Source organism: Corythoichthys intestinalis, chromosome 5 (genome assembly GCF_030265065.1).
Source record: "Corythoichthys intestinalis isolate RoL2023-P3 chromosome 5, ASM3026506v1, whole genome shotgun sequence".
Taxonomy (NCBI): domain Eukaryota; kingdom Metazoa; phylum Chordata; class Actinopteri; order Syngnathiformes; family Syngnathidae; genus Corythoichthys; species Corythoichthys intestinalis.
The window spans coordinates 27700775-27728619 of NC_080399.1; the positions used below are offsets into that span (position 1 = coordinate 27700775).

General features: G+C 39.4%; 2 protein-coding genes across 9 annotated transcripts in view; one reads left to right on the forward strand and one right to left on the reverse strand.

Moving 5' to 3' along the window:
• Window positions 1-27845, forward strand: part of LOC130915886 (transcription factor SOX-6-like) — a 233973-nt gene that overhangs the window by 147961 nt on the left and 58167 nt on the right. The gene's annotated exons all lie outside the window — the stretch shown is intronic.
• LOC130915885 (uncharacterized) lies at window positions 666-21636 on the reverse strand. 4 transcript variants are annotated; one of them, XM_057836058.1, is made up of 17 exons: window positions 21032-21636; window positions 20068-20187; window positions 19076-19217; window positions 16712-16904; window positions 16498-16557; window positions 16296-16367; window positions 14944-15003; window positions 12750-12821; window positions 11508-11579; window positions 8954-9056; window positions 8793-8845; window positions 6601-8683; window positions 6154-6447; window positions 5247-5291; window positions 4908-4958; window positions 4737-4767; window positions 666-3310 (listed from the first exon to the last, which is right to left on the reverse strand). In XM_057836058.1, exons 2-17 carry the CDS (start codon window positions 20180-20182, stop codon window positions 3205-3207), a joined length of 3552 nt encoding a protein of 1183 aa, XP_057692041.1. In that variant the 5' UTR covers window positions 20183-20187; window positions 21032-21636; the 3' UTR covers window positions 666-3204. The 4 variants fall into 4 exon arrangements, with proteins under 4 accessions (XP_057692041.1, XP_057692039.1, XP_057692040.1 ...); XM_057836056.1 differs by having other exon boundaries at window positions 4737-4772; XM_057836059.1 differs by lacking the exon at window positions 666-3310 and adding an exon at window positions 3695-4392 and having other exon boundaries at window positions 4737-4772; window positions 21032-21635.

Consider the following 27845-nt stretch of genomic DNA (forward strand, 5'->3'; position numbering starts at 1 on the left):
TGGACTGCACGCACATCCCAAACATGCACACAATGTAGCAAAGTACACTACCCAGGTATGCATTTGCTCATATCACACACATAACAATGATGTAGACTGACAATTTACCTGAGAAAACTATCAGAGGCAATTACATTTACAGCATGTCATAAACACACACACACACACACACACACACACACACACACACACACACACACACACACACATACAGGTTTGGGTGGTTTATCAGGGCATTTTTCTCAAACCGGTCCAGTGGTGGTTTATGGGGACCTACCTTTCCCTTTGTCCTAGAGAGGTCCAACAAAGATAAAACTGGTCCAAAAAAATTGAGAAAAATTCCTGTCTATTTAGAATTCAAATATTGTGAAAGAATCTGTAGATATGGCCACCTGACATTTTCCAGCATTACGAGGACGGGGCGGGAGGGGGCGTTTCCTAGTACAATGGTGGCTTAGGGGGGCACACCTGGTTTTAAGGGTCATATGACACACATTCAGGACAAAACCCTTGTTTGTAAGGACCACATTGATTTAACAAGACATTCTCCATACACACACATATTATATGTTTTCCCCCCCCTCAAACTTCACTTTAAGGCTCCTTTTGCATTAACTGGAACATTGTAGACCTTTGTCATTCTAGCTGTAAATATGTCAATTTAATCTTGAGAAATTTGACCCCACGCTTCCAGATGTCCCTTCCATAAATTGGATTGGCTTGATGGGCACTTTTTCGCGTACCATTTGGTGAAGCTACTCCCACATTAATTCATTGGGTTTGAGCTCTGGTAACTGTGCTGGCCACTCCACTGAAGATAGAATACTAGCACCTGTTCCCTAGATAGTTCATGCATAGTTTGGAGGTGTACTTTGCGTCATCGTCCTACTGTAGGATGAAATGGGCTTCGTTCATGCATTGTCTGCAGGGAATGGCATGACAATGCAAAATGGAGCGATAGCCTTCCCTTTTCAAAAACCCTTTTACCTTAAAGAGAATCCCATAGAGTGCTTGAAGCCCTCTGTCAAGCATGGTGGGAGTAATGTAATGGTGAAGTGGGATATTTGTACAGGGTATAAAAGATAGGGTATAAAAGCCCATTTCATGCCACAACAGAAAAAATGACCCAAAGAACACCCTCACATTTTAAAAACTATTTTGGGAAGAAGCAGAATGCTGGTATTCGATCTGTAATAGTGACTCGCACAGTCACCTGATCTCAATCCATTGAGCTGCTGTTGAAGCTTGGCTGCATGGTACACATGACGTGCCCATCAAGCTCATCCATTTAATGGGAGCGTCTTCTTGAAGGATGAGTGATTTTTTTTTTTTTTTTACATGACCGACAAATGAACAGCTAGAATGCCAAAGGTCAATCCTGTAATTGTTGCAAGTGAAGCATTCTTTATCGAAAGCAGTTTCAAGGAGAATTTTCAAATAAAAATGATTTTTAACCCTGTCAATAGTTTTGAATATATTTCCTATTTATTTTGTAAGTCGTTTGATTAAACAGTTTTCATGGAAAACACGAAATTGTCTCGGTGACTGTAAACTTCAAGGGTAGGGACACACAATCCAGACAAAACCCTTGTTTATGAGGACCATACTGATTTGACAGGACATTACCCACACATATACAGTATACATACACACAACCCAAACAAAACCCTTGTTTGTGAGGACCACACTGGCTTGAGAGGACATTATCCACACATACATACACAAAATCCAGACAAAAGCCTCGTTTGTGAGGACAATACTGGTTTGACAGGACATTACCCACACATATACAGTATACATACACACAACCCAAACAAAACCCTTGTTTGTGAGGACCACACTGGTTTGACAGGACATTACCCAGACATGAACTATGCACTCACACAATCGGAATAAAACATTTGATGATCCTGCTGGTCCTATACTACTGTCGACCCTAGTTTTATATGGCAAATCAAATGTATCACTAAAGAGTGAACACACCATTAGTACCACTGGTGCAATCTGAAATCCTAAAGAGAAAGTTTATCTGGATGATTCTCTTGACAGCGTGCTTGCAATGTCAGAACAGTAGCTTGAGCGACACTGCTGTCATAATTGATCAACCTGGGCGTCGGGTAATTGAAGGCTGCTGATACTGAAAACCTCAACCATAATTTTTTTTCCAAATGCCCAATGGTCATTAACTTAACATCTTGCTTCACTGCATGGTGTAGAAAATGTTCTTCAGCAGATAAATCAGCAAATAATTTCAATGACTACCTCGCACCAGTATTCTGAAGAACCTCACTCACCTTGCCCATAGAATGTTTACAGCCCTCCCCTCAAGCAGGATGCACAGCAGAGCCAAAACAGCTAGACTTCAAACAGCTACACAAAGTGTTCCGGATTAAAAAGACCTTGAAAAAGATGTGACAATCACTGATTTTGATGACTGTGAAACTGATTACAGTAAGGAATGCTCACAGAAATAATTGTACAACAACGCTACAGTACAACCTTATTAGAAAGTGCTTTATTGTTCAACAAACATTAACAACTTTTGAAAAAACTGATCAAATAACCCCTTAACTCCTGTCTATAAAAATGCCCACTTGGCCATGAATAAATTTTAATACTTTTATCACAACTTAAAACAATGTGCAAGAAAAAATATAAGGACAACAACCTGAACTTGCCTTTCACAAAAAAAGTCATTTTTCTGCAAAAAATCTTCAAATAAAATGTAAACCAAATATTGCACTAATAAAAGTTAACATAAATACTTAATTAGAACCTATTTAACCTAACAACGCTACAGTACAACCTTATTAGAAAGTGCTTAATTGTTCAACAAACATTAACAACTTTTGAAAAAACTGTTCAAGTAACCCCTTAACTCCTGTCTATAAAAATGCCCACTTGGCCATGAATCAATTCTAATACTTTTATCATAACTTAAAACAATGTGCAAGAAAAAAAAAATAAGGACAACCTGAACTTGCCTTTCACACACACACAAAAAAAAAAAAGAAGTCATTTTTCTGCAAAAAATCAAATAAAATGTAAACCAAATATTGCACTAATAAAAGTTAACATAAATACTTAATTAGAACCTATTTTTTTAACTTAAGGCCACGGTTCCTCACAAAATCCCTAATATTTTGAAGGGTTCTATTCTTCAAAATCGGGTCCTCAGCTAGTTTGCATTGTTCACACTCAATCTTACTTGCCAATTTCCCTTTTTCGATGTGGGTTTTGAAGAATTTCATGACAGCGCTGATTTCGGCGTTGCTCCATGGCCTCTTCACATATTTTCTGCGTTTGATCTCTGTCAATGAAAATGCCATATGTTAAGATTCAAGACAATAGATGCTTAGTGTAAATTTTATTGAAAATAACATTTGAGCTAGTGAAATATTATTTAATTATGTTCTACTTATAATTATTGTTAAATTAAAAATTTAGAGGGAAATTATCATGATTACGGTGAGAACACCATAGCAGTTGCCCATTTGGTGTCCGAGTCCCATATGACTCAACCAGGTAATTTCTGTCCTTCACAAGCATAATGAAGGTTTCTTTCAAAGTGATGTGCTTTTTAGTACCAATAGCATATTAAAAAATCTGGAGAAATAAATGTTAATTTGTTTGGAAAGCCAGTGACTGTTAGGGGAAAGATATCATATACAGTGTACAGTGGGGAGAACAAGTATTTGATACACTGCCGATTTTGCTGGTTTTCCAACTTGCAAAGCATGTAGAGGTATGTAATTTGTATCATAAGTTCTCTTCAACTGTGAGGGGCGGAGTCGAATACAAAAAAAACTGAAAATCATGTTGTATGATTTTTAAATAATAAATTTGTATTTAATTGCAAGAAATAAGTATTTGATACATCACAAAAATCAAACTTAATATTTGGTACAGAAACCTTTGTTTGCCATTACAGATACCAAACGTTTCCTGTAGTCCTTGACAAGGTTTGCACACACTGCAGCAGGGATTTTGGCCCACTCCTCCATGCAGATCTTCTCCAGAGTCTTCAGGTTTCGGGGCTGCTGCCGGGAAACACGGACTTTCAGCTCCCTCCATAGATTTTTCTATCGGGTTCAGATCTGGTGACTGGCTAGGCCACTCCAGGACCTTAAGATGCGTCTTACGGAGCCACTCTTTAGTTGCCTTGGCGGTGTGCTTTGGGTCGTTGTCATGCTGGAAGACCCAGCCACGACCCATCTTCAGGGCTCTCACTGAAGGAAGGAGGTTGTCAGCCAAGATCTGGCGATACATAGCCCCATCCATCCTCCCCTCAATACGGTGCAGTCGTCCTGTACCCATGGCAGAGCAGCAGCCCCAAAAAAAGATGTTTCCTCCGGTAATGAGTGGAGAACAGGAGGGGTTCTTAAAAAAGAACTAAGAGCCGAAATATTTACGAGTTGGTAATGTATCAAATACTTATTTCATGCAGTTAAATACAAATGTATTATTTAAAATTATACAATGTGATTTTCTGGATTTTTGTATTAGATTCCGTCCCTCGCAGTTGAAGAGAACTTACGATACAAATTACAGACCTCTACATGGCTTGCAAGTAGGAAAACCAGCAAAATCGGCAGTGTATCAAATACTTGTTCTCCCCACTGTACACTGTAGCGAATACCTAGCGTATTCTATGAACAAATGTACTTTTAAAAATTTGTTATTTAGCTTTTAATTGTTAATTATGGATGAATTACTGGAATAAATGGATTAGATACCTCTGGAACTGCTGACGACACACTTTTTCTTCTGTCCTGGAGAAGCAACAAATTCTGTTACTATAGACAGTATAAAATTCAATCCATTCAAGGAGACTTTTTTTCCCTAAACAAAACTAATCACTGAAACATAGCTGTAACATCACTGCAATTATAAAGAAATGACTGTACCTTTGGAAGTCTTGACCAAATCCTCAGTCAATATAGTTGTTTTTCGTTTTCCTAAAACAAAAATATAAAATTTCTGAAATTACATTAAATATCCTAACTGCAAACTAAAAAAAATTCCACAGCCACTGAAATCTTGCAAACTGTTACTGCAGTATGAATCACTATAAACAGTACATGCAATTTTACCTAATGCCACCTATCAGGCTCCTGGAAGAGGGTTGCAAAGCTAATCTCCAGTATCAGACTAACCGCTAATTGATTAAAAGTTTATATTGGCTTGTGTTCTTATTGGCAACAAAGACAGATATTACTGACTGCAATAGCTTTATTTTGTATTACCAGAGGAACTGTTTTGCTCTTCGTCGATCTCCATTCTTTCGTTTTCTGGTCAAAAGAGAACAAAACATCTATCAGCACTACTTTGGTCATTGCAGATACTTGCACATAGACAAATACAGGCATAAACTAAAGTATTGCAACCTCTGGAATGTTTCCTGAAAATTCATAATTTCTCCTTATGAGAAATGCTTTTACTATTTTAGCTTCTTAAATCCTTATACAATTTTTCCCTTCATGACAAGCATACAACAGCAAGGTCAAATTTTAAACATTCTAGGTCAGGGGTGCCCAAGTCCAGTCCTCGAGAGCCCCTATCTAGCTTGTTTTCCATTTCTCCCTCCTTCAACACACCTGACTCAAATAATCAGGATCATTATCAGGCTCTTGCAGAGCTTGCTGATGAGCTGATCATTTGATTCAGGTGTGTTAAAGGAGGGAGACATGGAAAACAAGCTGTATAGGGGCTCTCGAGGACCGGACTTGGGCAGCCCTATTCTAGGTGGCTTCACCACCCCCCACTCTTTTTTACAAGGAGCCAATAATATTCCCTGGGCCATTTTTTTTTTTTATGTTTTGTTTAAAAACGTATCAATTTGTGCTTTTTTTCTTCATCATTTTGTGTCTTTATAATGGAATATAGCAATTAATAAACGTGCATACCAACATTTCAAATTTCAACAAATTGTGGTAGAAATGGATTTTTGGGAAACATTTCAGGATTGCCAATATTTTTGTCCATGCCTTTAACTCCTAAACCACACCAATGATGGTACCCTGATAGTATCGTTCTTCATCATCCTTATTAGATCCGTTTATCATAGGGTTTATTAAATCAATACCACAATGCCAAAAAATATGGTTTTTGAGCGACATAATGCCGCAAATGCACAAGACATTTAATACATACCCATTAGTCCAAGGGGACAACCTCTGCCTCCGTCTTCGTCTCCACCATTTTCTTCGTCTCTCCCTGTGCCCCCGTCTTCGGCTCCACCATTTTCTTCGTCTCTCCCTGTGCCTCCGTCTTCGTCTCCACCATTTTCTTCGTCTCTCCCTGTGCCTCCGTCTTCATCTCCACCATTTTCTTCGTCTCTCCCTCTTTCACCTTCGTTGTGTTCATCGTCACTGCTGCTTTCATCATCCTCATCCACTTTGTCGTCTCCATCATCCAACTCACCATACATTTCTGGATCCAATTTATCTTGGGGGAAAAAGGCAAAAATATAAATCTTCTGCTTGTACTTTTTGCATTCCAAATATTTGTTTATATTCCCAATTTAGGAAAATAATGAATATAACTATTATTTCTTGCAAATTTGAGCTTTGTCAATTAGTGTGCCTTACCACTACATACCTTCAATCTCAATCTCATCAAGAGACTTCCCCTTGAACTGTGCCAACGTTCCTTTCTCCATAGCAAGCAGAATCTTCGTGATTTTTGCCACTTCAATCGTGGCTTCTGGCAGACGGTAAAAGTCTCTGTGAACTCTAATATCATGGCCCAAAAAGTTAGCCAGTTGATCCAGTTCGTTGTTCTTAAGGTTCAAGATTTGGGATTGGGTCGCAATGTGCTTTCGAAGTTGTGTAGACCTCAGATACTGTGGATTCTTTGCGCCACACAAGCGTGCAAATGTTCTAACACAATCCTGTCCTCTGTAGTGGCTTGTGAAGGGGCATTCTGGCCTTCCAAATAGGAAAGGGTTGTCCTTGTGCACATTGCACATCTGTCTTTTCTCTACGAGAAGTGTTGTCGCACAAACAACCTCAGGGTTCAACAAAACTGCCACTTTCCTGCCTCTTTTACCCATAATTTCCACTCTGCTAAAGTGCCTTGCTAGCTTCTGTTCAAAAAGTGACAGACTGGCAGCTACATCACCATGAAGCTCAGTTTGGTCTCTTTTCTTGAAGGATTCCAGAGACATTTTTGAAACTTCACCTGCACGGCGTCTATTAAAGAGTATTATTTGTGAAAGTGTCAACCTTGCAAGTTCTCCATATGCCTGAGGAGACTCATGTTTTTTTAAGTTGTGTATGGCAATAGCCGAGTTCTCCTCCAGGTATTTATGTAACTTTTGCACATCCTCTGTGAATGGTATGATGGATGGTTGATTGAACCTTGACTTTCTCAAAGTAGCCAGTGCAGTGTGAGAGACATATCCGGCCCATTCTTTTGAGCAGAGTCTGATGAATCGTTCAGTTGCTTTTATCAAATGTTCATCCTCTGCTGCTATAGCTCTGCAAAGAATAATGTCCCCAATTTTTTTCAACGAGTGCCCCAACTTCAGGGCAAGACTTGGTGTGGAATACGAGTTTTTCTCTTCATCATATCCTGAAACTCTTTTCACAGCATTAACAATTTTGTAGAAGTTGTTTGGTTTTACACCATCTTCAAAGCTTTGAATAGAATACATCACTCTTAGAGTCAATAAAAGTCTACCCATTTCCCGAACCTTTGTCCTAATGTACTCAAATTTTGTGGGGTCATTCCCATGCTTGTTGTACAGCGACTGGGCCAGTTGCAATATGATGAAATCATTGCGCACTACAGATCCTATGTCGTCTTGCCTCATCTTTCCGAGCACCTTCCACACGCCAGTGGAAATGGTGTGACAGCTGGTTGACTCCGCCATATCAGCCAGAGATAAGACTTTGCTCCTTTGATGGTCCTCAGTTTTTTTCTTTAATGGACACCTTTTTGTGTGGCGCCACAGCTCTTTGCGAAGAAACATACCTTTGCAATATGTACAATGGACATACCTTTTGGAGTTCTCAGAGACTTTTGATGATCCAGCTCTTCTTCTGACTTTCAGTGATCCACTATGGCTATTTATTACCTCCTGATTATGCTCATAATTTCCTTTGTTCCGCAACTTATCCAATAACATTTTTCTCTCTTTTGAGTTCTTGGGTAATGACAATGCTCGGGCAATGTCCAAATCTTCTTTCTCATGCTTTTTAAAGTGCCGAGAAATTTTGGATTGGGCTTTTTTGCAAACATAGCAGTAATTCTTTAAAGTGCAAGAAGAGATTTGTTGAGTTGATATGCTAGGAAGAGGCTCAGCCGGGGTGGGAGGCTGCTCGGCCGGGGTGGGAGGCTGCTCGGCCGGGGTGGGAGGCTGCTCGGCCGTATTTGTTGAAATAATCCAGTTATCACGATGAGTCACTCCATTATCAGAACAGGGTTGGTCATTGATGCAGTCAGATTTGGAGGCCTTCTGTTCCAACAGCGGAACTCTCTTTGTTTTTCCCTCAGAAGGAAGTGGTTTAACTTGTCCAAGATATGGCAAGATTACTGATTGTGCATCCTCATTATGTTCAGTGTCAGTAGGAAAATCAGAGCTGGATCCATCAGAGCTTCTTGATGGAAGGTAGACATCGTCTGAACCTGAATCACTGATTTCAGAGTCAGAAACATGATCCCAAGACTTAGTAGCATCCTAAACAGCAAAAAAAAAAAAAAAAAAATGTTGACATAAGTCATATGTCACAGTTCAAATATCAAACAGTTTGGAGCAAAAGTTCAAATGCTTATGAAGACAAACATACCAGTGATGAATTCTTCTTCAAAAAACAGGATTTATGCCATGATCTTGAACATACTAAAAGCACATTTAAGAGAACCATTAAAGTGAACAATTTTGCTTTAGTTCAACAAATATTTTCAGTAACTTAATAAAATATCTGTTTAAGTAATGAAAAATACAAACATTTGCATGTCACACCAAGCCATTTTAAACTGGAGACAGGCCCAGTGCAGTCTTCACAATTTTCCAAAGCACTGAGAACTGCACCAAACATTCTATGGTGGCACTAAAAAAAGAAAAAAAAAAGTATGACAATCAAGAGGGTTCAACACGACAGGAATATGTCTATGATCTGGAAGGTTCTCAAGCAGATGGAAGCCATCAAAATGGTCAAAGCATCCAAGGGGGCAACTATTCTCTATAAACGTCAGAGCACTATGTCGGAAGAGATTAAACGCCTTTTGCTGATATGGATTAAGGATAAAGAGACTAGAGCTGTCCCGACTAGTCGACGTCGTCAATGACAAATGCGTCGAGCACAACATTCCGTCGACGGTTAATAAAGGGTTAAAATAAATAAATATATATATATATATTTATAATGTAGAAAGTTGAGGATGGCGGAGCGCAAGCGGGTAAAGCGACACAAAGCCAAAAAAAGCACACCATTGTAGCCAAAGCATGGACTTATTTCAACGAAACAAAGGAGGGTATACGGTCGTGTGCAGTCTGCAACGCCAAGCTTGTCGGCCACGAATGAACATCTGAAGAGTCGTCAGCCAGTTGTAATTTTAGAAGATGACAGAAGACAACAAGCTGGCAGATCAGAAGTCCACATAACCAGTGTTGTTAATAACAGCGTCATTTTTGTCAGTTGTGAGTAATCTAATTACTTTTCTCATCGTTTTTGGGCTTTGAAACGAATTAACCCAATTATAGTATTAAGTATTCTTTTGGGAAATCCCGCTCAACATATGACCATTTTATCTTAAAGTCCTTGGACAAATTCATATCTAGAGGTACAACTTTATTGAAACATTTAAACACAGGAAAAAGAAGTGCCTGCAAAAATCAAGTACATCACATGAACACTTGACACACTAGCTTGTTGTCAGATCTAGTAAGTACAGTGGGGCAAATAAGTATTTAGTCAACCACTAATTGTGCAAGTTCTCCCACTTGAAAATATTAGACAGGCCTGTAATTGTCAACATGGCTAAACCTCAACCATGAGACAGAATGTGGAAAAAAAATAAAAACAGAAAATCACATTGTTTGACTTTTAAAGAATTTATTTGCAAATCATGGTGGAAGATAAGTATTTGGTCTATACCAAAAGTTCATCTCAATACTTTGTTATGTACCCTTTGTTGGCAATAACGGAGGCCAAACGTTTTCTGTAACTCTTCACAAGCTTTTCACACACTGTTGCTGGTATTTTGGCCCATTCCTCCATGCAGATCTTCTCTAGAGCAGTGATGTTTTGGGGCGTTCGTTGGGCAACACGGACTTTCAACTCCCTCCTCACCCCGTGGCGTCAAAATGATAACAAGAACGGGGAGCAAAAATCCCAGAACCACACGGGGGGGTGGGGGGGGACCTAGTGAGTGACCTACAGAGAGCTGGGACCACAGTAACAAAGGCTACTATCAGTAACACAATGCGCCGCCAGGGACTCAAATCCTGCACTGCCAGACGTGTCCCCCTGCTGAAGAAAGTACACGTCTAGGTCCGTCTGCGGTTCGCTAGAGAGCATTTGGATGATCCAGAAGAGGACTGGGAGAATGTGTAATGGTCAGATGAAACCAAAATAGAACATTTTGGTAGAAACACAGGTTCTCTTTTTTCGGAGGAGAAAGAATACTGAATTGCACCATACCCACTGTGAAGTATGGGGGTGGAAACATCATGCTTTTGGGCTGTTTTTCTGCAAAGGGACCAGGACGACTGATCTGTGTAAGGGAAAGAATGAATGGGGCCATGTATTGAGAGATTTTGAGCGAAAATCTCCTTCCATCAGCAAGGGCATTGAAGATGAGACGTGGCTGGATCTTTCAGCATGACAATGATCCCAAACACACAGCCAGGGCAACAAAGGAGTGGCTTCATAAGAAGCATTTCAAGGTCCTGGAGTGGCCTAGCCAGTCTCCAGGTCTCAACCCCATAGAAAATCTGCGGAGGGAGTTGCAAGTGTGTTGCCCAACAACAACCCCAAAACATCACTGCTCTAGAGGAGATCTGCATGGAGGAATGGGCCAAAATACCAGCAACAGTGTGTGAAAAGCTTGTGAAGAGTTACAGAAAACGTTTGACCTCCGTTATTGCCAACAAAGGGTACATGACAAAGTATTGAGATGAACTTTTGGTATTGACCAAATACTTATTTTCCACCATGATTTGCAAATAAATTCTTTAAAAATCAAACAATGTGAGTTTCTTTTTTTTTCCCACATTCTGTCTCTCATGGTTGAGGTTTAACCATGTTGACAATTACAGGCCTCTCTAATATTTTCAAGTAAGAAAACTTGCACAATTAGTGGTAGACTAAATACTTATTTGTCCCACTGTATGTCCCTGTCCACACAGGACTGCTTCTAGGCTGTCCTAATCTGTATTCTGTATCAAGTAGTTACATCGTTCCGTAAGGTGTTGACTCTTGAGCATCTTCATATGGCCAAATAAAGCTAAATTATTATTGGATTCAAAAGCATGACATCACAAAATACAGTCAACTCACTGTATTATCCTTGAATGATCCAACACCAGGACTGACTCCTGTCATCTCTGCCTCAATGCCGGCCACAGATTCCTGTGGATAAATTAATAAACAAAAATTAGAGATTACTTGAAATAGAAAAAAAAAAAAAATTATTCAATAAACAATATAATATAAAAATAATTTTTTGTAAGGCTAAAGTATGTATTATTCCAGAGCTTCTGCACGTTTTATGGGATCATGGAGCCAATAAAGGTTTTATTTTCAACAAACCAACATGTGAAATCTAATGAGGGAAAACTAATAGGTGTTTTACAATTAAAGGTCTCTTCATAATGCAGGCGAGTCGGGTAAACAGCAGACACATACATCTTGGCTTACTGCTTGATCAGCGTATAAGATATAGGTGGGTGGCGGGAGCTTAAAAAACAGGTGTCCTCATAATGGAAGTAAGTCAGGTGAACACCTGAAACACACATCTTTGCGTACTGCCTGATCAACGTTAAATATGTAGGTGGGGGAGGGGAGACTAAAAAAATAGGTGTCCTCATAATGGAGGTAAGTCAGGTGAACACCTGACACACATCTTTGCGTACTGCCTGATCAACGTTAAATATGTAGGTGGGGGAGGGGAGACTAAAAAAATAGGTGTCCTCATAATGGAGGTAAATCAGGTGAACACCTGACACACATATTAGCGTACTGCCAGATCAACGTTAAATATGTAGGTGGGGGAGGGGAGACTAAAAAAATAGGTGTCCTCATAATGGAGGTAAGTCAGGTGAACACCTGACACACATATTAGCGTACTGCCTGATCAACGTTAAATATGGAGGTGGGGGAGGGGAGACTAAAAAACGGGTGTCCTCATAATGGAGGTAAGTCAGGTGAACACCTGACACATACAGCATAGCTTGCTGCCTATCAAACAATTCTGGCACAGTAAAAATACAAACTTGGCAGGATTCAAAAATTAAACAGAAAATATTTAAAAAGAAAAAAAAAAAATCACAAAAAGATTGTAGCCATTTTAAAGTATTGAAAAAAATTGTCATAAGATTTAGTTAAACTTTAAAAATATATATACACTTTTCAAATGTTGTTCTTAACACCAATCAGTGTGGTAATGCAAATTAAAATCATAAAACTACTGTCCACAAAATGTGTCATCATTGGAACGGCCAAGTGTTTCTAATATAGGGTTTTTGGTTTTGGCCAAGAATTTTGCTTTCGGTACACCTATAACAAAAATAGTCCACTTACCGTATCATCATTTGATTCAACAAGACCGGGACTGACTCCTCTCCTCTTGGCCTCACTCCCACCCAAGGCTTCCTGTGAATATGTTAATGAAAGAGCCAACTTAGCGATTCCATGAAAGAGAAAAAAAAATCCAGGGGCACTGTCCCCGATGTCCACGCGATGTTTCAGAGGTGTGTCAACCAAGACAACCCCTTAACATCGAGAGCCTTCATCCCACTTTTGCCACTGAGGAGCTTTTTAACCACCTCAGTGACTTCAACCCTTCCTCATGAGAAGGTGTGTTGGTAAAGTCGAGGAGTATAGAGTATAACCGAGTATAAAGTATTTGGCCCAACAACTCACAACATCCCAGACTGAAGTCTGCAGCGCCCCAAACACACTATGCACAGTGATGGTGGTGCAATGCTTTCACTTCCTGAGATGCCGAACGATGGACCAAATTTTCTTTGAAGAGGTCCTGATGTTGTTGTCGAAGGCTTTAGCAAACTCCTCGTATGCCTGCGTTTTTGCCTCAGTGACCACCAGAGACGCATGTTCCTTGGCCAGTCGATACCCATCAACTGCCTCTGGAGTCCCGCAGGCCAAAAAGGTGCAATAGGACTCCTTCAGCTTGACGGCATCCCTCACCACTGCTGTCCACCAGCGGGTTCCGGGATTGCTGACACGACGGGCCCAGACCACCTTGCGGGCTGAGCTACGGTCAACCTCCTCTGCAATAGAGGCGCGGAACATGGTCCACTGGGGCTCAATGTCCCCTGCTTCTCCCTGGACAGGGGTCTCCGCCAGGCGTTTCCAGCAAACCCTCATAAAACGCTTGGGTCTGCCGGGCTTTATGACGCCCCTCCAGGTCCCACTGTCATTGCCCATGTGAGCATTAAAGTCCCCCAGCGGAACAAGGGAGTCCCTAGAAGCATACTCCCTAGCACCAGCTCAAAGGACTCCAAAAAGGGTGGATACTCTGAGCTGCTGCTGTTTGGTACATTAGCACAAACAACAGTTAGGATCCCCCACCGAAGGCAGAGGGAGGCTACCCTCTTGTCTACCAGGTTAGACTGCAATGTACACTAGGCAGCAAGACCTATGTACAACCCCTAGCAAAAAGTATAGAATCAGCCGTTTCGGATGAGCACTCTCAGACATGTTATTATGTAGAACTAACTCAGATAAAGAGCTTGAAAAAAATAATGAGTTAGTTCAAAAGTGCAACTCTTTAGCATTCAGAAACACTAAAAGAAATGAATAAAAAAAACATTGTGGTGGTCAGTAAATGGTACTTTTATAGCGCAAGTGCAGGGAAATAAGTACGGAATCACTCAATTCTGAGGAAAAATGTATGGAATAATGAGAAACAAAGAAATAACACATCTCTAGTATTTAGTTGTACCACCTCTGACTTTTATGACAGCTTGCCGTCTCTGAGGCATGGTCTTGATGAGTATTCTTCATCAATTTGGTGCCAACTCTCTTTGATTGCAGTTGCCAGATCATCCTTGCAGGTCGGAGCCTTGCTGTGGACCATTTTTTTTTCAATTTCCACCACAGGTTTTCCATAGTGCTGAGATCTGGGCTATTTGCAGGCCATGACATTGACTGGATGAGTCTTTCTCCAAGGAATGCTTTAACAGTTTTAGCTCTGTAACACGATGCATTGCCATCTTGGAAAATGATTTCATTGTCCCCATACATTTTTAATTCAAGGGATAAGAAAGCTGTCTAAAATTCCTATGTAAACTTGTGCATTTAGTGAAGATTTAACCACAGCCATCTCCCCAGTGCCTTTGCCTGAAATGCAGCCCCATATCATCAAGGACTTAGGGAATTTTGATGGTTTCTTCAGGCAGTCATCTTTGTAAATCTCACTAACGGCACCAAAGAAAAGTATGATTCCATATATTTTTGCTCAGAATGAAGTAATTCCATATTTCCCTGCACTTGCTCTATAAATGTAACATTTACTGACCACCACAATGTTTTTTATTCATTTTTTTGTGTTTTAGAATGCTAAAGAGTTGTACTTTTGAACTAATTCATTATTTTTTCAAGCTTTTTATCAGAGGTTGTTCTACATAATAAAATGTCTGAGTGCTCGTCCGAGACTGGTGATTCCATACTTTTTGCTAGGGGTTGTAGTCGTAATATATGATGACTATATTAAACCAGCCAAGTCACTGTGCTAGTACAAGTCATCACTTACCTTTTCTGATGCTGGCTCACTTTTGTGAATCTTCAGATCACTTTGCTCTTCACAAGGTGCCTGAAATTACAGAGGAAATGCACCGTCTCAAAATACTCTCACTTGACTTAATTTGGGAATATAACAGGAGGCTTGAGTCAAAAAGATATTTTTTGCAGCCTGACAATTGAAATTTGGAACCCACAGTACAATAGAATATTTATACACTATATTTTTTTAAAGTCACAAAAAACAGGCGCCAAAAACTTCCGGCCGAAAATATCTAAACTTGCATTTTTGGTTTTCGGTTAAAAGAAACTTTACAACTGAATAGTGTGAAGAACCATATAGTCTCTTTTGTTGACGTAATCAAAACACGGCAAGACGCAACACTAGTGGCTCACAGCCAACATGTCTGCGGTTTAAAAGTATTCTAGTGAATCAAAGAAATATATAAATTATTAAACGAAGGAAAAGAAATTTGCTTTATCGCGGCTGCATGCGCGTTCTGAAGTTTCCTTTCCAATGATGTCCCGCGTCTCATCAAGTACAGTGCATTTGAGTCAATGCGTGAGTAGTTTAGAGATTAATCAAGTGAACAGTATTGAAATAAAGTACGATTTAAATGCAAATATGTGCATTTGCTGGGGTTTAGAACAATAGGTTTATCGTACGATCACTTCCTCTATTTGTCACATTTTTTTCCCCCGAGACTTCCACACCCCTACGCCAGTCGCTGTTTAATTCGCCCGGGATCGATTTCGCTCTGCTCGGTCGCCACTAGAAATCATCCGACTCGATCAATTCCGCTTCTTGTACATAAACACACCAAGTCTCATTTTAAGGAGAGATTGTAATAGCCTTGTAAAGAACTTTAATAGTTTCGTCAAGATTGGAATAGTTTTGTTGTTGTTGTTGTTGTTGTTGTGAACTATATACATACAACGAGATCTCATTTAGCTTTGCAACTGGAGGGGTGAGACCCATCTTTAGAGTGTCCCAAACTTCCAAGAATACGCATTCATCAAAGTTTCATCGGTCATGACGTGTGTTGCTACGATGACGCCAGCACCATTTAGAGTTTGACACAAAACGCTCACTGCCGCTGGTAACGCACCTTCCCATGGGGTTTCAGAATTGGCACCTTTCAAACAAAATGTCTCGTGCCTCCTGAGTTGTAGAACAAATGCCAACGCAAAGGGCATTAATCGGAAAGTAAGTAATTGATCAAATTACGGTATATAAAACATGAATTATATACATTTGCATTTTTGGCCCTTCGTTTTCAGCCAAGTGTTGCCAATATACGGTTTTCGATTTCGGTCAAGAATTTTGCTTTCGGTAAATCCATAACAAAAATCGAGTCCACTTACTGGTTCATCATGGGATGAAACAAGACCAAGACTGACTCCTGTCCTCTCAGCCTCACTCTTACCCAAGGCTTCCTGTGGATGAGTTAATAACATAGCCAAATTTGATTAATTGAAACAGAAAAAATATGTTCCATTCAATAAACAAAATATGATGAATATATTTACGTGCCAAGTCACTGTCCTAGTACAAGTCACTACTTGCCTTTTCTGATGGTGGCTCACGTTCGTGGACCTTCAGGTCACTTTGCTCTTCACAAGGTGCCTGAAATCACGCAGAGGAAATGCAGTCTCAAAATAGTCTCACTTCATTTAAATTGGGACTTAACAGGAGGATTCAGTCACATTGAAAAGATTTTTTGCAACTTGACAATCAAATTTTGCAGCATACAATAAATAACATGAAAACATTGACTCACCAGTGAGCGCCATGGCCAAGAGGAATCACCATAGTTATAAGTTATTTCTTCTCCTGGAAAGATGTCTTTGATAGCGAACAGACACAAGTGTGGTCTCCCTCGAACCATGATTCTTTTGACTTTGCAGTTTGGATGAACATGATCATCATTCACTAGTCGTCCCAGTGTTTGGTCTTCTTTTGAAGCATTTATGCTGTGGGGAAAAGGCGGTGACTTTAAACTTGGCTTGTGGTTCCATTATTTGTAGGGTATTACGGAAAATCACAATTAAAAACAGTTCAATTAAAAACAAGCTATTTTGTTTTTCCAATAAATGGTGCATAATGTATCCCTTACTCATATATTGTATTCTAAAGTCCTGATACCTGATAATATAAAGGAGTTACAATACTGGTAAATTAATTAAAACTAGAAAGGGACTGTAGACGACTATATGAAAACTGTTCTAATACAATAATTCCCTAAGACAGGGTCAGGACCCAAAGTTGATTCATGAGAGATTCTATTTGTACTTGAAATAAATTAACCTGAAACTATTTAATACACAAGTTTTAGCCTTCTAATATGAATAGTAAAATCCATTTTTTGGACAATATGCTACTTTAGATACTTATTTATAGTCAAATTTATATGCCTTATATTGATTTTCCTTCCACTGCATATTTAATTCTATCAGGAGAGTAACTTTGAACTACTAATGACGACAGCAAATAAAGGGTTAAATAACTCAAAGGGTTATGCAACTCCAAGTTCTTCTTCCAAACCACAATGGGTGCCCCAAACAGCTGTATTAAATCCGAGATCAGTTGATGAAATGAGTTCAGGGTTCTTGCACCATTTTGAAGGTAGAACTTAATGCTTTTAAAGACATAATTAAGACTTTAAAAATAAATAGAATTTAAGACCAAGACATGTCACAACAATTTTTTTAAGGAAAAAACATTTTATTTTACTGTAAACGCAACTGTTGCCACAAATGGTATTTTTCCAACTATCGTGTGGGAATCGATGGCTTTAACCCCTATTGTCCTAACGAAAAAGTTGCTGAGTTTGCATTTGGGGTGGAAATCTCTGGATACCTCACGATAATCATAATCATAACAATGATCTCAGGATATGGCGGTAAAACAATTATCGATATATGTGTCAGGAAATCATTGCATGAAACAAGCAATAAGCAAAGAAAAAAGGTCTTTATATCTTTCTGCTGTGAACAGGAATGAGTTTATCAATAATGTTCATTCGCTGCCACACTCCCACTTCAAACAGATTGGACATCCATGGCCATCAGTTGTAGCTAATAGCAGAGAACCAGTTCATTTTGTGGCATTTGACGTCATTTTTTGCTGATTTTCGGTCAATTCCTTTTGCTGTTGAGGCATTTATGGGTCACTTCCTGCTGATTTGGGGGCATTTAAAAGTCCCTTGTAGTCTATCTTGGGTTACTGAAAAGGAAGTGACTCAAAACCAACAGGAAGTAGCCTGTAAATGACCTAACATGAACATGAAGTGACCTTTAAATGCCCACAAAAGACTGGCTGTGGATGCTCTAGTTTCAGTAACTGGATTGTACGTCTAGTGCCGTCAATGGTAACCAGAGAGCTAAAGCAGACACTACTCTAATGGAAGATTTTGGTCGCAACCTGTTGGTTCCTTTTTTTTCCCCCCCAAACAGTGACACCTTTTAAAAATGATATACTGATTCTTGGTGGAAGCATATTGATAACCTTTGGCCCACAAAGTACCATGATATTCCACCTTTCCAATATATTGTCACATCCCTACTTTGTACCGGGCACTGTTGTTATTTTGACCAGGGGCCAACCACCGCTTACATAAAAGATCTTCGGTCCCTTATTTATTAAATTCCAACTTCCCCATCTCGGCATATTCCCACTCACCTCTACAACCGCGAACAACCAGGAAATGCCGTCATGTCAAGTCGCGTATGCTGAGGTAGTGGACAACGTACCGTATAACATATTAATCCAAAACTCTTGTATATCGTGCAAGGCCATTGATAAAACAAATGCACACCATTAGAAGTTTTACGGAAGACGGTCATTTCCCTGGCATTACATGCATCGTCTGGAAATGTAATACCTACTGCAATTTTCCATTAAATTGAAGGCAATTTAAGACCTTAATGATCCGGATTTTAAATGTAAGACATTTTAAGACTTTTTAAGGATCTGCGGGAACCCTGCAGTTATTCATGTTGCAGACTTGTTAGACCAGAACCCTTATTTTAACAGAACAAGATTACTTTCGCATTTTCGAATATGCTACTGCATTTTATCTCATAAATATATATATTAATTTTTATGGACAAGTAACAAGGAAATAAATGGGTAAGATACTTACCAATATTGCTTTCCATTCCATATGAAATCAAATGCATATTTGTTGCTTTTGTCATCTGCACCTTTACTCAGAGACAGAACTCCTCGGTACTCCACCACAAAACTTTTGGGTTCAATGTACTCTCTTGCAAATACACCTCTCCCTGAAAAAAAAAAAAAAAAACTTTTGTAACCAACCTTATTTGTGGTCATCTTTTCAAGGGGATACGAGTGGAATAAGTCAATTATTAACTCTTTACCTGCTGAGAAAATAAACTTTCTGGAGTACCAAAGGAAAAAAAGTTTCCAAACAGCAGAGTTGCATGGCAACAAGTTGTATTTAGTAATAAAACGGCCCCAAAGGTCTCCTGAAGCCACCCTATCAATTAATCATGGACACTGTGCTTTTAAATTTAACTGCAATGTTTGACCACGGAAGCATTTAAAACTACAAAAGAATTATCAAGTGTTTGTTGGCTTCAATAGTCTTGCACGAACTTGCACAAGCTTCTTTGTAGCCACAACTGGTTGCTTAAAATCAATACTGTGAGGAAATAATTTTAGTGTGTTAATGATGAGTAGGGGGGTGGCTTTGGTCACACTGGGAAAGTAATCAGGATGAGGTTTGAGCATCCACCATCCAGAGGTTCTGCAGCAGGGGTGTCCAAGTCCGTTCCTCAAAGATACATATCTAGCCTGTTTTCCATGTTTTCCTCCTCTGACACATCTGGATCAAATGATCACATCATCAACCGTCCTGATTATTTGATTCAGGTGTGTTAGAGAAGGAATATTGGTAAACAAACCGGATAGGTGACCTCGGGGACTGTACTTGTTTACAGCTTGTTTCCATGTCTAGTATGCATGTATATTTCAATTTAACATTGTTTCTTAATTAGGCCAGCAACTCAGTTTAACAACCAGATTTTTCTTGATTTAACCACATTAAGAACTATTTTTATATTCCAAGTCTAGTACGCAAGGAGACAAAGTTTAATAAATTATGAAATTTACCTTTATAGTGGTTGATAAATCTTTCCTCAATGAATGTTTTATCTTTTTCCTCAATTATATGTTCCACAGCATCTTGTTCTGGACTCTTTCTCCTCCTGCTTCTCTTCTCAGCCATCTTTGCTGTAATCCACAGACAATAATATTACAATATAATATTTCAGACAAACTAATAGATGTCATGAATAAAGAAGGCTATTAATTGTTAGAATGTGTAATTCAGCAATATTTAAATTTAAATTAGACGGCAGTTAAAATATCATAATGTTACTGCTCATATAGCACCATATAAAATACAATCTACACATAAACGCCACATATTATAAGGAACGTTAGATCAGTCTACCAAAACCAGGAAGGCTGGCAGGGCTCTAGACAGAAGTTTTGCATTACAACTCATGAATGATGAATAAAACAAGGTGCATTTAAAGAGTTTTTATGTTGTCGTTTTTGTTTTTTTTTTAAATGGAACGATTGAGGCACCGAATGAGCAGAAATAGGCTGATGGATAAAACGGCGTTTTAGAAACGTACTCATGTTAAATCCGTAACTCTACAGTGTTTATATAGATGAAGATCGACGTCGCTTTTACCCGCTGACAATTTTGAAAAGCTTCAGTTGTGGACTGTGAATGTGGCTTGACGAAAAAGTATCGAAATAAATCCGTTTAAACAGCTGGATGACTCCGTGCAACAGAATTAAACGGGAGAGCAAACGACTATGGCACAAACACATTAATATACTTAGACTGTAGTGTTTAATGTCCTATAGACGAACATCGACGTCCCTTTAACCTGTTGACTATTTTGCCTAGTTGCAGAGTTGACGAAAAAGTATCTAAACTCCGTTAAAACAGCCAGACAACTCGGCGAAATAGAGTCAGTAGGGAGAGTAAACGACTATAGCACGAACACATTAATACACTTCGACTGTACTTTAAATAGCTTTTATCAAACATTTGCCTTACCTCCTCCATTGAAGGGACATTACATGTGCTCAAAAAGTGTCCACTCACCAGCCAATCACTGACAGCGCTCCCCTCTGGAGCTTCCGGGTTGACGCCAAAGGCATTCCTCCAATCACTGCGGAGAACCTCGTTGATTGACGTTTGACTGACGTTGAGAACAGCCAATCGGTGACCAATACGTCAAGGAAGTACTCCGCCAATGAAGTCCGCTAAATTTGTGTGTTCTTTTCCCGCGTTTGTGTCTGAAAGCCCAATGGCGGGAAATTTTTTCTGCGTGTATGACTTCGTGTGTGAGACACAAATATGTCGGGTTTTCGTACTTATGAGGACATGACGAGAAAAAGCGGGAGGATGTCATTTCCATTGTTCTGAATGCATTTACAGTGCTTGAATTATCGGGACACCGAAAGTGTCCCGATAAACCGTTTGGTCCTGGTAATGCTGGTACGTAAACCGATAAAATGTCCCGCTAATGTAGCGAAACCAACGCACACACACACACACACACACACACCCTCCATATACTGTATGCTCTCCAGGTATAAGTCGGCTTGATAACACACATACAATAATGCTGAAGACTCACATTACAAAATGCTATAATTTTTTTTACCATAAGGCACATTTGACTATAAGCCTCACCCACCAAATTTGACAAGGAAACAGTATTTATTAATATATAAGCTACTCTGGATAATCACACATAGCGAGCAGAGATGTCCATATCGATCGGGTCCGATCATGTCATTTTCAAAGTATCGGAATCGGCAAAAAAATATCGGCCATGCCTTTTTTTAATATATATATATTTTTAATTATATCGTTTTCTAATTGTATTTAACGTTACAGACATAATATGTTACACTCTTCCAGAGTCTTTAGTTTAGGCTTAAGGTAGGGTTATCAAATTTCTCCCAATAACGGTGGTAATTAATTTTTTAAAAATGTATCACGTTAACGCAATTAATGCATGCGCAGCATGACCCACTCACGCATTGTCGCGCTCAACCTGTAATGGCGCCGTTTTACCCATTTAGAGAGATAAAAGGCAGCGTAAAACGAGTAGAGAGAATTTTGGCAGCCTTTGGAGCCTTTTTTCAATAGGCTAAAGCCTTACAATTAGTGATGTGCCCTACTGTGCCGAGGCGCCGATGCGTGTGCCGAGTAAACCGGAAAAAAAATCTGCAAAGCGCGCATCGACGCATGTGTTAATCACGCTTGTGGCCACGCCCGAAGCCTCGGAAGGCACGTTGCTACGTCCGAAGCCTCACGAGACGGGCTTCCTACGTCATCGCCAACACATGGTTTCGCGGGTGATTCGAAATAAACTGGCGCACCGAGACGACAATGAGCTGACAGGTGACACTGACACACCCAACTCACATCATCAAACCTCAATTCAATCGGATTCGTTTTGCAATGGACGCACCGAAAAGCACAACGAAAAAGAAGAGAACATCCCCTGTCTGGGATCATTTTGAACAGTTCTCTTGTAAAAAGGTTCAAATTATAATAACCAGTGTGAATATATATTGTAAATTATTGGGACAACACAGTGTATCCCTCGTTTTAATGTCTTTCTTCCACTTGCTGATTTTTCAAAAGGTGAAGTGTAAACTTTGTTCTAAAGAACTTTGGTATACCAAGAGAACACTTCATCTATGTTGAGGCAGGTTGTTCTTTTGTGTGTTCTGATTCGAGTCATTAAAATAATGTCATTTAAAAGTATTTTAGTTTATTTTTGTATATGCTGCTGTTCTCTCCTTGTCAGAGAGGTGCGTCCATGAGAGCACAATATCCCACTCAGAAATATATTTAACAAACCTATCCAGCGTTATTTTATTGTGTACATGCATTTATAATGATCAAAAAAGTATGTAGATTATTTAAAAATTATGAAAAATTGCGTTTTTTTCTGCCAAGTCGAAGGAATTAAAATAAATGTCTGTTGCTGCATTTTGCCAAGGAAATGAAGCATGAACTATCCACCTGATAGAACAGACACACAAATATAAAAGATATAAATGTTTATTGAATATGCATTTTACAGTCTTGTTTAACTGGGAGAATTTGTTACAAAAGACAGGCTTTAATTTGTTATCATTATGCACATAGGCGTCGTCACAAATGTGATCACACAAAACACAACCATTTTACAAGCAGTGCTCTGTCCAGGTCTGACTGATGCATTGCATCCCCGCATTTCCTCCTTCTGGGTCCTCGTAAATAAAAAAATACAATTTCGGCTATTTTTTCCGGCTTGGCCATGCAAGTTTAGTTAATTGCTCGGGCTCAGGCTTTAATACACGCGTGCCAGGTCGGGTCTGGCTGGATTTTTTAGGCCCGGTCTAGGCTCTACTTTCAAGTAACACACGCACATTCATTCACATCACAACTCCCTGCCCTTTTGACCCCATCAAATCCGTGGTATGTTTTTTTAATCACTCTGCCTATCATGACCTTTATTTTCCACATGATGGCGCAATAGAACAAATGAAGCCTCATGATGCTTCGGCCCAGGAGTGAACCAGTTTAATGGAAAGCCTCATTGCTTCATGATGCTTCAGTTTGCCATCACTGCTTACAATCCCTCTCCCTACAATTAGAAATGTCATGGGAAGCAATGAGGGGAAGCAAGGTAGCATTTGATCTTTTTCTTAACACCTTATGTTATTTCCCAACGCAGAGAAGATATATCAATTGGTAGCACAACGCACAGTCATGGTTCCACTTCCGATCATGCATTTGGGTTGAATGGCTGCAGGATCATTTACTGAAAGCTCAACAAATACACTAGATGGCAATATTTAGTCACAATATACAAAGTCACAAGTATTTCTATCCGTGGATCCCTCTCACAGGAAAAATGTTAATAATGTAAATGCCGTCTTGAGGATTTATTGTCATAATAAACAAATACAGTACTTATGTACTGTATGTTGAATGTATATATTCGTCCGGGTTTTATTCATTTTTTTCTTAATGCATTGCTAAACTGTATATGATCGGGAAAAATTATCGGGAATGATGGGATTGAATCGGGAGCAAAAAAAAAGCAATCGGATCAGGAAATATCGGGATCGGCAGATACTCAAACTAAAAAGATCGGCATCCGATCGGGAGCAAAAAAACATGATCGGAACAACCCTAGTAATGAGTACTGTTGTACTCGATGTCAATAGTCAAAGAAATACTCAATACCATTTTGATACACATAAAAAATAAATAAATAAATAAATGAATAAATAAATAAGTTTTTTTTCTAATGGACTCTTATAGTGCTATTGATGATGATAAACGTCCAATTATGTAGCTCTTAAAAGCTAAATTAACACTTAAATTAAATTTTAAATGACCTAAATGATGAGTAGACATCCGATCCATTTAACTTGGGAGGGTGGCAGCAAATGAATGATTAAACGTCTAACGCCAATGAGTTTAGAAGGAAAATGCTAAAATTATCCTCCATCACTATCAAGAGTTGTGCAAAATAAAACTTACCCCATTACACAAAATTTCTGATGACCTGTGGTCATGTAAAATCAAATTAATAACTGAGTGTCGATACCTTTGTAATCCAATATTGCATCCGAATACATTTCCAGAACCCTACTAGAAACATACAGCTCATCGGCCTAAGAAAATTCAAACTTTTATATAAATGGAACTTTGTCGATGCGAGTGTTCGTTTCCTATGGACTCCGAAACGGCTCGCTGATTTTCTTGAAATTTTAGACATTTGTACTATAAGCATCTGGGTGTGTTCTTAAATGAGTTTGAGCTCCGGAGGCTTCCATATAGTGCCGAAAATTAATTTGAAACTCCAAAAATTAGCATAAAAAACTTGAGATTGTGAAGAAAAAATCAAGAGATTGGGCAGGTAACAGCGCCGTCTTTTGGACAAAAAACATGTCACTTGCGATATGGCTTTCAAACTTTACAGTTCCATGTACAAATTTAAAGTGCATATGACACCAAAAAGCATGTTTATTTCATATTTCACGCTGTATTTTATGTTCCTGAATGAAATGGACCGCATAGATGTGTGTAGAAGCGATCGTTTTATTTCTTAAAATGTTTTAATCCCGCGCCATGAAAATGAATAACTTCCTGTTTTGAGGGAAATGCCAATGTGACAGCATTGTTTTATAGCATGAAGATGGACTGCGGATTAAACTGATTTTGCGATTAATTTGTTTATTTTTCGCATCACGCCAGCCAAATGTGCTGCAGCAAATTGTTGTTGCACCAGGGAAAGGCGTGTGAGCCTGTTTGGGTTTCATAAGGTTCCCATTCACCGCGGATATTGGCCAAAAAAACCCTACTATTGTGGGACCATTGGACTTACGAGTAAGTGAGTAAACATTGTATTTTGTATTATGTCAAATACTGGGATCATGGCACATGTTTTAATACGGAGGTGGCTTTCATTTTGTGGCTGATTGTCCACCGAGAATGCCACTTGGCCGACGACCGGCGGCTTGTCGCACAACCCCCTCTGTCCTTCGTGTGCCCCCCGGGAGAGCGCTATACTCGGCATATTGCCCTCTTCGTGTGCCCGGTGTTCTATCAAATTTTCAACCCCATCAGAAATTGAAACTTTTTGTGTTAAAAATGGCAGCGAATACAGCAATTACAAAGTAAACACTACAGACTTTCTTTAAATAAAGGACTATTTACTTACATTTGACCATGGACAGACATGTAGAAAAGTTCTCCTCAGACACATCCTGCCGTGTTAGCTGTACATCTTCGCTGTGTAGTTAAGCATTATTTTACGCCATATTCGTGATGATTGTGTGACAGCTACACGCTCCTCCGACGTCGGTCAGTTTGTCCAGCTGCTTCCTCGGCAAATGGGCTCTCCTGCCCGCAGCAGGGGAACGATTCCGACGAGCTGTAACTTTGCTCGTCGCCTGGCGGGTTGCTGATTGGCAAAGACAATCGAAAACCCCGCAGCCGTGTGACATGATCCTGGGTAGTTTTATGTGATTTTTTTGCTTCGAAAGCCGAGAATAAGACTATGAAATATCACTCGATTCGGGTTAGCATGTGGGCTAGCTGTCACGCCTCCTGGTTTGTTTACGCTGTCTGAAGCCAGGGCAGGGAAATGACAAGCCTGACTAACTCTGGTGGCATAAAACATATTTTGGGAGGTGCAAGAAGTGGACAATTTTGACCATTATGGAGTAATTTTTCCATGTAGTACTGCATAAATGCATTTTTAATATTTCATATTCCATTGAGCACAAGACTGTTTTTTGTCATGACCATACCATTTATTTAGCAATTGGGGAAAAATACTTCGATAAAAAGAATATCCTGTAAAAATATTTTAGAGTAGAGATTAGAGAGACTGAAACAATGACATTTTGCGGCTCTCTTCTTCGCATTTTCCTCGTTCTGAATAATTTTTCCTCAATGGGCTGAATTCTAAATCACCCTGCCGACATCATCCTCCTTTTGAGGAGCTAGAGCCCTACAATGGTAGGCGTGGCTAAACAGTAGATTAAAAGACTAATTTCATCATCTGCGCTTTGCCAAATTGTTTTATATAGTCGGATCGTCTCAAAATATGATTCTAATTCACATAATAATGCTATGTAAGACTTTTTTTGTCCTGTCATAGGCACTTTAAATGTCCTGTGATGATATGTTGTGGCTTTGAGTTAGGGGTGTGACAAAATATCTAAATGGTGATATATCGTGATAATTTGTATCCCAAAAGGTTATCGATATGCTCCTGCCAAGAATCGAGATATCGTTTTGAAAAAGGTGTCAAGGGCTATTTGCAGGCCATGACATTGACTGGATGAGTCTTTCTCCAAAGAATGCTTTAACAGTTTTAGGTCTGTGGCATGATGCATTGTCATCTTGTAAAATGACAAACATATTTCAATTGAAGGGATAAGAATGCTGTCTATAATTTCAATGTAAACTTGTGCATTTATTGAAGATTAAACCACAGCCATCCCCCCAGTGCCTTTGCCTGACATGCAGCCCTATATCATCAAGGACTGAGGGAATTTTGATATCTTCTTCAGGCAGTCATCTTTGTAAATCTCACTGGAACGGCACTAAACAAAAGTTCCAGCATCATCACCTTGTCAAGAGTCAAGAATCTGCATTGGACAAGGTGTCAAGAGTCAAGAATCTGCATTGGACAAGGTGATGATGCTGGAACTTTTGTTTGGTGCTGTTCCAGAGAGACCTTAAATGGCCGAAAATTACCTAATTGCCTGGCACTGACTGCCACTGACAGCCATAGACGTTCAATCCGTTTGAAGTGGGAGGGATGGCAGCGAATGAACGAATCTGCCACCCTCCCAGTTCAAATGGATTGGACGTCTACTAGTGCTAAACTCATTCCAATTCACACTAGAAGCTTGTTTTTCTGTTAATTAGTTGTTTGCAGAATATCCTCGAATGATTTCCTGACCAATGTATCGATAATCGTTGTATCGCCATATCGTCAGATCATCGTTATCGTGAGCTTTGTATCACAAATCGTATCGTATCGTAAGGTACCAAGAGGTTCCCATTCCTACTTTGAGTACTCCACAACAAGACGCTGGATGTCAAGAAAAATAAATTTTCTGGAATATTACCATACCGTTCACAGTGATGGAAAAGCGATTGTGCATAACCCCTTTATGGTGCCCTTTTACTATTACTACATTTGAGCTGCATCTCTAAGGAAAGAATGTTTTCTCTGCGATTTAGTTGTAATGCGTTCACGCTACACAAATCCGAGCAACACCGGGCTATACTACTAGTACATACTGTATATAAACCGTACTGGACGATAAGCCGC